Raw genomic sequence first — 9,902 nt, 5'->3', positions numbered from 1 at the left:
GGATTTTGGATCCTATCCGCTAGTAATAAATATTTCTCAACTTTCTAGATCTAAATTTTTTGTATGCCCTAAGGAGCTGAGCAGCCGGACCCCTGGGGTCCGACTCCATCTCACCGGACCAACGGTCCCGGACCCGCTTCCCGCTCGGGGACAGGTCCGGTGTCACCACGTGTCTTAGAGGTGAAAATGCTCTGCACCTGTGACCGTGGACCCGGACCCCCGCAGGTGGGTCCGGGACCTCCACGTGCCTATCCGGATCCCGTGAGCTCTCGGCTCAGCTAGCAGCTCGGGAGGGGTCCGGAGCCTCCACGTGTCACGCAGACGCGGGCGCAGGCGCAAGCCTTCCGCTGGAAGCTCCCTCACCCACCCGCATTAAGTGCGAGTGGTTGAAGCGGGCTCTGCTGCCTCTAGGCACGGGGCAGCTTTTGTCAGTCCACACTGCGGCTCGTCTGTTACCGAGGCACGCAGCAGTGTCTCAGCGCCGCGCGCGTGGGCGACGAGTCATGATGACCAGCTATTAACTGAAGCAACAGTGCACGCTGCTACAGTGGACTGAGTCAGTAGTTCGGCGCTTCATCATGACCTCGACGCGCGACTGCAAAGACTAGACTCTACTCTGACAGGACAGCTCAAGACCATCCCTGGTCAGAAGCTACGCACGGAAGCCGACGACAAGATCTCCGGATCTGAGGCATTGAAGGCCAAAATGTAGTTTATAATACATCGCCGGGTCCATATGTCGGGGCCCCGCTCAGTGTACGTGCTCCCCTTGGACATATAAAAGGGAGAGCACGCCCGCTAGAACACAGGCTCTCCAGACAGACTCAAGCTCTCGCACCTCCTCACTCTCGTGGGAAGGCAATACAACACACAGTGGATGTAGGGTATTACGCTCCGGCGGCCCGAACCACTCTAAATCCTGCTGTGTTTCTTGTGTTCTGAAGGGAGATCGATCTAAGACTAGCTACCCCCTGAGTACACACCCTCTGGGCTAGGGCGGGTGCCTTCCGCCACCCGGCTGTGGTTCGCCGCCCGCCACGACATTTGGCGCGCCAGGTAGGGGGGCTTTAGCTAGTTTTAGCTCATCTCTTGCCCATCTCCATGGCTCGGGTGGTTGAGCACTCCCACCACCACGACGACGTGGAGATGATGGAGGGTGTGGCGTCATCCGCGCCACACGCCTCTCGCCTTCCTGCGCCAGGGGCAACCGTGCCCGTGGAGCAGCCACCGTCGGCAGCGGCGCGCGCTGCACGTCGGCAAGAGTCAGGGCGCCCGTCAAGGGCCCCCTCACAAGCTGCGAGCGGCGGAGCGACAAATCCCAGCTCGCAGCATACCTCACTCATGAGAGGAAGCCCGCTCCGGCGGAAAGCCGACTCCGGTCGCACCAAGCCCGCTCCGGCGGAAAGCCGACTCCGGTCGCACCAAGCCCGCTCCGGCGGAAAGCCGACTCCGGTCGCACCAAGCCCGCTCCGGCGGAAAGCCCACTCCGGTCGCACTAAGCCGACTCTGGTGGCTCTCTCCGGCGGAAAGCCGACTCCGGTCGCACCCCCGACTCTACATCTCTGTAAGTCCTACCCTTAGAGGCCCAGCAGGGAATAAAACATTTTCCTTTGTAACTAGGTAGTACTTCCGTGTGGTCCAGTCCGGTGAGCCTCCCCCGTGGAGGGGTCCGGACCTCTGCGAACCAGGTTCAGGGAAGCGTACTCACCCTCCGGGGAGGTCCGGAGCCGTGTAGCCGCTTAGCCTGGTTCCGTACCCTAAGCCTGCATGCTCTACCTCCCTAGGGCGAGTACCGTAGTACCTAAGACTGGGGGCCCGGAGGTCCGGACAGCTCCGGCCTCATAAACCCGTGTTCTGGCTTACATCGCACATCTCATGTACATCTAGTTATAAAGGAAAAGTTTATTCTCAGTTCGCCTCTAAGGATGTTACATTCCAATTTTAATTTACGCATTCTGTTGCGCTAACCCCCACGTGGCTTCTTACTCTTGTGCGGTGATTGTGGTCCGAATTGAGTTGGCTAGTTAGTGACTTAGCTCGAGACCCCTCATGGAAGAGAGGGGTTCGGACCCCTGGGAACCTGCAGGTTCAGGGAAGCGCACTCATTCTCCGGGGAGGTCCGGAGCCGTGTAGCCGCTTAGCCTGGTTCCGTACCCTAAGCCTGCACGCACCACCTCCTGTGAATGAGTGCCGTAGTACCTAGGACTGGGAACCTGGAGGTCCGGACTTTCTCTTAACCTAAAGGCCGGCCCCTTGAGCTCCGTTCACTGAACCTAGCTGTCTATGTCAAAGGATTACAGCCAACAGGATTTGGGACCCGTGGGCACGCTACTAAGCATCTACCTTGAGTCATGTGCAGGTCCAAACGTGATGATGCAGCAGGTGACCCAAAGGATGGACGATGCAGGACAAGACCCTTGCGGCGCGCACCGCTGAGCGCCAGAAGCAGCCAAGTTGCTCACAGTAGTGGCCCCACCTGCGGGTTCGTCGCCTCTCCCGAGGCAGGCCCGGGGGCCTCTGTCGGTACCCTGCAACTGGGGTACCCACTCCTACTGTGCCAAGACTCGCGTAGTTATCCGTAACTACGCCCTAAGGAGCTGAGCAGCCGGACCCCTGGGGTCCGACTCCATCTCACCGGACCAACGGTCCCGGACCCGCTTCCCGCTCGGGGACAGGTCCGGTGTCACCACGTGTCTTAGAGGTGAAAATGCTCTGCACCTGTGACCGTGGACCCGGACCCCCGCAGGTGGGTCCGGGACCTCCACGTGCCTATCCGGATCCCGTGAGCTCTCGGCTCAGCTAGCAGCTCGGGAGGGGTCCGGAGCCTCCACGTGTCACGCAGACGCGGGCGCAGGCGCAAGCCTTCCGCTGGAAGCTCCCTCACCCACCCGCATTAAGTGCGAGTGGTTGAAGCGGGCTCTGCTGCCTCTAGGCACGGGGCAGCTTTTGTCAGTCCACACTGCGGCTCGTCTGTTACCGAGGCACGCAGCAGTGTCTCAGCGCCGCGCGCGTGGGCGACGAGTCATGATGACCAGCTATTAACTGAAGCAACAGTGCACGCTGCTACAGTGGACTGAGTCAGTAGTTCGGCGCTTCATCATGACCTCGACGCGCGACTGCAAAGACTAGACTCTACTCTGACAGGACAGCTCAAGACCATCCCTGGTCAGAAGCTACGCACGGAAGCCGACGACAAGATCTCCGGATCTGAGGCATTGAAGGCCAAAATGTAGTTTATAATACATCGCCGGGTCCATATGTCGGGGCCCCGCTCAGTGTACGTGCTCCCCTTGGACATATAAAAGGGAGAGCACGCCCGCTAGAACACAGGCTCTCCAGACAGACTCAAGCTCTCGCACCTCCTCACTCTCGTGGGAAGGCAATACAACACACAGTGGATGTAGGGTATTACGCTCCGGCGGCCCGAACCACTCTAAATCCTGCTGTGTTTCTTGTGTTCTGAAGGGAGATCGATCTAAGACTAGCTAACCCCCGAGTACACACCCTCTGGGCTAGGGCGGGTGCCTTCCGCCACCCGGCTGTGGTTTGCAGCACCACGACATATGTTTAATTCTATAATTAGTGTATGCAGCAGTAATGATATTTTAGCGATTTAGGTAATATTTTTAATATAATTTAGGTAGAATTAAGATTAGTTTTTAGAAAAACCAATTAGGTTTACCAACAAATTTTGTGGTATTGATTAGTTGTTTAATACGAGAATTTTTTTTAAGAAATAGTCAGAAATTGTAGAAAATGTTAGAAAAGTATATGAAACATTAAGATAAATTGTAGAAAATGTAGAAAAATTTAGAAAATGTTAGAAAAATATATTTATAAAAATATATTGTAAAAAATTGTAGGAAATGCACGAAAATGTTAGAAAAGTTTATGAAAATTTAAGATAAATTGTAGAAAATGCAGAAAAATTTAGAAAATGTTAGAAAAATATATTTATAAAAATATATTGTACAAAAATTGTAGGAAATGCAAGAAAATGTTAGAAAAGTTTATGAAAATTTAAGATAAATTGTAGAAAAATGCAGAAAAATTGTAGAAAATGTAGAAAACTTATATTTTTTTGTGTTAGGTATGGCCGAAGATACGCCAGCTCTACTTGACGGAGTCATAGACTCATCGCACCGGTCCTTCCTTGCAGTGGTTCAGCGCGTGAAACTTAACGTGCTGCGTCCACGTCCACCAGCAGAGTTTATTCCTGTTGACCCATGATGGGTGCCCAGGTGATATGTCGTCGGATTATGTTTCTAAGAATACGTTTGTTTCGTATACGTTTCATACATAATGTACTTACCTTTCATCGTTCTATTTTTCAGGTTGAGTGAGGCTGGTCTTCTTACTATAGGTCGTCTTGCTGAGAGTGGTTTAGTAGAGCTGGACAGGTCCCTACTGACGGCTCTGGTTGATAGATGGAGGCCTGAGACAAACACCTTCCACCTCCCTTGTGGGGAGATGACACTGACCCTACAGGACGTTGCGATGTTGTTGGGTCTTCCTATCAGTGGGGATGCCGTAGGGCCTCGTGTCGTCCCGCCTACGTGGTTGGACGATCTAGAAGAGCGTTTTGCAAATATTGATATCGCGATTGATGTAGAAGAGCACCCAAAAGCAACAGGGCCTGCCAAGGCATGGATCCTGCAGTTCCAGGTACATACCTTGTTTTGTTACGATTAATGTTAGAGTTATGCTTTTGACTAGTGCAGTTATGGGTTTATTTTATAATTGATCTCGTACTCATAAATGTTCATCTTTTCTATGCAGCCCGACAATTTGGCACATGATGCTGATGAGGATAGCGTCACTCGATCCCTTGAGGTATACCTGTTGTGGTTGTTTGGATACATAATGTTCAACAACTCACACGGGGCCTATGTGGATAGGGTGCTTGTGCCTTACGCACTGAGATCGCAGAGGCAGCTGTGGAGGAAATGCCTCAATACAGTTGGGGTGCAGCGGTACTTGCAGCCATGTACCGTGGCCTCTGCAAGGCATCGGTGCAAAATAAGCACAATGCAATTCTTACAGGATGTCCGATTCTGCTACAGCTTTGGTCGTACGAGAGGATATCGATTGGTCGCCCGCTTGTCGACCACTCACCGTATGAGCTGGATATGTACGGTGATACCGAGGACGATAGGCCCACCATGGGGACTCTCTGGTACGCTCGTCAGGTACGGAAATGACTGCTACTCATACTATTCTGTTGGTAATTCTGTTGCTTTGTTTCACCCTCTTTGTATTTCTTATTTGTACATATTATTATTAATTTTGTGCAGAAGAGGTGGGCCCACGTACAGTCTCGTCGGGCCTATCCTGAATTTGTGGCTGAGTTTGATCGGTTGACACCTGAAGACGTCGTGTGGGAGCCCTACTCCGAGTTGGCTATAAACACTTGTGCACCGATCGGGATATCTTCGGTTTGCTTTCAGGACCAGGCCTTTTGGATGACAACTACAGCGTTGGTGTACGACGTTTACATTGAGGCTCACTGCCCGGACAGAGTCAGGAGATAGTTCGGTCAAAGGCAGTTGTATCCTGTGTCGTCAGCATTGGATCGGGTCGAACGCCATGACCACAGGTAACAATTCATATACTATTTCAGTGACTATGCATTGTATAATTAACTAATCATATTTGACTAAATTGTTTTCAATATTTAGTTTATCGAGGACTGGGCAACCCTTCTCCAACATGTGGGTGACAAGGGTGCAGCCTTGGGTCGATGGCTGGGACCAGGCAGAGGAGAACGTGGCGCTTGCGACCCCTGCACACACGGAGGCTTCGTACAGGGCGTACCTGAGCTAGTACTAGCCTCAGACTCGTTGCCGCTTGATATATGCTGACATGCAACCACAGCCGCATGTTGCGACAGCACAGGATGGCTACGCACGACATAGGGATGAGGCATTAGCTGGGGCGGTGAGTCAAAGTTATCATCGCTTTTCAAATACTTTTGATTACAGTGTTAATGTCTTTCTTTTTCTTGCTTGCAGTTTGAAATGTGCAGGTTGATGGACGTAGATGCCAGGGCGAATTTGATGAGGATTCGAGCGGGATCTATGATGGATAGGAATGAGCAAGAGTCGGCCTGGACCCGAGTTTCACAAAGAGCTCATTCCATGCTTGAAGCCTTTGGTAGCCGGACATCGTACGATGACTCATACGGTTCGTCTCAAGCCTCGACCTCGTTTCCTTGTGGTCCCACACAGCAGCAGTTTTCCCAAGCACCTTATTGGTCTCAGCAGCATTATCCAGGTACGTGAGTATACTTACTAACTTCCTACTTTGAAGTCAACAATTAATTCTCAGTCCATACAGGTGATGCACACCCACCTTATCAACCTCACGGAGGGACTCAGTTTAGTACCATGGCACCAGCTGCAGGGATGTCATTTCAACCAACACAGGCACCACCACGACCTTTCGGTAGACATATAGTCAATATCTTAATTTCAATTAATTGTGGTATGAAATCTAATTCCTTTTGTATTTACATATAGGATCACAACAGTTATAGGATGCTGGACCTTCTTCGTATTACCCTACGGCGACAGCAGAAGGAACGCAAGGTAAATACCTAATCTGTAGCCCGAATTTATCATGTGCTTCTTATTTCTATGAATATTTTAAATAATTTGAACGGTTTACATGATCGCACCACCAGCTTCCTAATATGGGTCATTCTTCGTATCCACCACCACCAGGTACGTATGATGAATATGTACCTAAATATATGACTTATAAGACGATGATTAAGATATCTTAATTGCTACTGTATAGGGCCCACACAGGATACCTTTGAGGCGAACTTTGAAGATTGGAGTCGGTTATTTTCTACACATAACCAGCAAGCCGATCCTACCTTCCAGACACCTATGGCCACCGGATGTACAGGTAGAGACATAGGGCCTCCAGAGCGGCACACCTACTCTACAGACCACGTCCACGCTCAGCGTAAAAGAGGTCGACATGGCCGGGGTGGCCGGGGTGGTTAGGAGGTGCTTCTAGCTGTTTCTGTATTTTTGTTATGGACATGTCGTCATGTTATACTTATTTCGTTTTCATGCATCACCTATTTCGTTCTCATTTGCGTATGTGTATGAATTGCTAATTTATACTTTTCATATTCATATACTTTACTAATGTCTTTTATTTGTATCCAAAATATCTAAAATCACATCTAATGGCCCATTGTGCGGGGAGGGGGAGCCTGCCACCCCCCTGCCGGGCGGGAGGCCCCTGCTGCCCAGTGGAGTGGCGGCAGGGGGGCGGCAGGCTCCCGCCAAGGGCCTCCGCGCAAATATTTTTTTTATTTACATATAAGTCTCTGCCGCTCCCCTACCGGGCGGTAGGGGTATAGAACTGTAAATTGTGAAATTGAAAATATATTTCTGTAAAAAATATTTTTCAAAAATATAAAAATAAAAAAGACGCCCAAATGGACCCACGTTAGGAAGCGCTGGAATGGGCTGCACCGCAAATGTTTTCACGAGCCCACGCCGTTGACGTGGAAATGGGCTGCAAGCCCATCTGCCCTCCATATAGCTATAGCCTATAGCTGCCTGATTGTGTTCACAAGAGCCCGACCCGTTCGCCCCACGCAGCCGCCACCCGCGCCACGAAGCCACGGGCACGGAGCCACCGTCTCTCACCGGCCGCAACTTCCACTTCCGCCACGGTTCTAGGATGCCCTTCGCCGGCAGATTGGTACGCTCCTTCCTCCCGCTCAACCGCCCTTCTTTTCCACCATCCCTGCACCGGTCTCTCTGATCTGAATTGCATTCATCGTTTCAATTTATCCCCGTTTCTCAGATTGACCTGCGCACCGATGGGTAGTCCCAAGAAGAGTGCCTGCGCCGCCGCGGACCTCACCGACGACCTCATCGTCGAGATCCTGTCGAGGCTTCCGGCCAAATCGATCTGCCGCTTCAAGTGCGTTTCCTGGCACTGGTACGGCCTAATCACCAACCCCGAGCACCGCAAGAAGATCCCCCAGACGCTCTCCGGTTTCTTCTACCCCAGTTCCAACATGTGGACCCCAGAGGACCCCGCCAGAACAATCCCCGATTTCGTTGGCATCGTGGGGGACGAAGAGCCATTTTCAGACCCCTCGTTGACCTTCTTGGCCTCCTACAGCTCGATTATTCCAAAGATCTCCTGCAACGGCCTTCTTTTCTGCTTGTGCTGGAAGATCTCCCCAAGAGATGAAAGCGATTTTGTTGTGTGCAATCCTGCGACAGAGAAATGGGTTGTCGTGCCGGACTCGGCTGATGAAAGCATTTCTTTGGAGTACCATTTTGTTTTTGACCCAGCCATCTCCCCCCACTTCCAAGTGTTCGAAATTACAGATGCGGATGAGAATTATGGATACATCGGTGATGTGAATATCTACTCATCGGAGACAGGTGCATGGAATTGCAGAGGGAATGGTTGGGGCGATGAGCTTCAGTTAGTCGATAGAGGAGGTGTTTTTCTCAATGGAATGTTGCATCTGCTGACCTATGATTTTAAGATATTGGCAGTGGACACAAAGGGGGGGAAATGGAGGACCATTCCTTTGATGGAACCTATGACTGTCTCTTGCTTTTGTAGAGGTCCTCTCGCATTTATTGGTCAGTCTCAAGGGCGATTGTATTACATAAATATGAGGGCTGCTGATACCTCAAAATTGTCAGTCTGGATTCTTGAGGACTATGACAGTGGTGAATGGATATTTAGGTACAACATTAGCACCGCGCAGATTTTTGGGGAGAAGAATCTAATGTTTGAGAGGGACTACGCTTTGATTGCGATTCATCCAGAAAGCAATTTGGTTTTCTTTGTTTGTAGGTGCGAGGATTTGCTGATATCATATGACATGGATCGTGGTAAAGTTTGTGTTAGCAATCTCAAAGAGCATCTGTATAATCGCCCATTTCTTCCCTATCTTCCATATGTTCCATTTCTCAAGGATTCACTGGCTGCTCAAGGCTAGAAGCATGATTTGCAGTGTGGACGCCAACAATAGTTACCCTCAAGTGACATGGATGCCTACAGCCAGTTGTCCCCAAATTTAACAATGTAGCTGCGGCTTGTGTAACTCACCTGTTTTTCTGGCCCTTATTTTGTGTTTATGCTTTAATTATTCTTGATTTTGATATCAAGAAATGCTATAAGTCATGAATTTCCTGTAACTATCTTTACAGAGGCTGCATATTCAGTCAAGTTTTCTTGCTTTTGACTAATTGTATTTGTTTCCATTTGTTAGCTGTGTCAGTGTGCATGCTATGTTATCAACATGCACATATTGACTCTCTCTCGTCCAATAAGAGGAGAGTTACTTTATTCAAATTCTCTCCTTTCCAAAGCTCCACTTCTTTCGTCAAATTTCATCCATTTTGTTGAATACATAGAATTGTACTGATGTTTACTCAAAAAACCTGGAGTGAGATATGCCCTCACTTGAAGTTATGAAAATCGCACACTGGAATTCAGCTTTGGCTTTTTCTTTGTACTAAAGAAGTTAAGATGAGAGAACTTTTGCAGTCAAGATTGGTGCTGCAGCAATATCTTTTTGGAACGAAGTCCTAGCGTGCAGGCAAGCTTGAGTGCTGATTGACTGTGGGCCAAGTCACTGAAACCATCATGAAAGACTTGGCGTCAAGAAGGGAAGGGACTTCAGGATATCTCTCACCAACACCAGCAAGCAGGCACTACACGCAAGAGAATCTGCTCCATAGGCATGTGGCCATGGAGCTACCACTGATCCAATGAACAAAACTGCAATATTTGCCTGATGAAGAGACCCCCGAAATGTCATGAATTTGTGAAAGATTTGGGGATGGGGAGCTCCCCTTCTTAGGACATTATCTCAGAAGGCTGATAAGGATGGGCAAGGCAAACAT

At 49.9% G+C, this 9,902-nt stretch overlaps 1 protein-coding gene and 1 long non-coding RNA gene across 2 annotated transcripts; both read left to right on the top strand.

Annotated features, from left to right (window-relative positions):
• The first annotated feature begins 5,532 nt into the window (after positions 1–5,532).
• LOC120648756 lies at positions 5,533–6,086 on the top strand. Its single transcript, XR_005665075.1, has 3 exons — positions 5,533–5,596; positions 5,679–5,937; positions 6,012–6,086. It is a non-coding gene; the product is annotated as an uncharacterized LOC120648756 (long non-coding RNA).
• A 1,514-nt stretch (positions 6,087–7,600) lies between these two features.
• On the top strand, positions 7,601–9,342 carry LOC120651962 (F-box protein At5g07610-like). Its single transcript, XM_039929611.1, has 2 exons — positions 7,601–7,725; positions 7,831–9,342. Exon 2 carries the CDS (start codon positions 7,847–7,849, stop codon positions 8,990–8,992), a length of 1,146 nt encoding a protein of 381 aa, XP_039785545.1. The 5' UTR covers positions 7,601–7,725; positions 7,831–7,846; the 3' UTR covers positions 8,993–9,342.
• Positions 9,343–9,902: the final 560 nt, after the last annotated feature.

Source organism: Panicum virgatum, chromosome 9K, assembly GCF_016808335.1.
Source record: "Panicum virgatum strain AP13 chromosome 9K, P.virgatum_v5, whole genome shotgun sequence".
NCBI lineage: Eukaryota > Viridiplantae > Streptophyta > Magnoliopsida > Poales > Poaceae > Panicum > Panicum virgatum.
The sequence above is the reverse complement of the archived record's forward strand: the minus strand, read 5'-3'. Positions and strand labels throughout refer to the sequence as shown.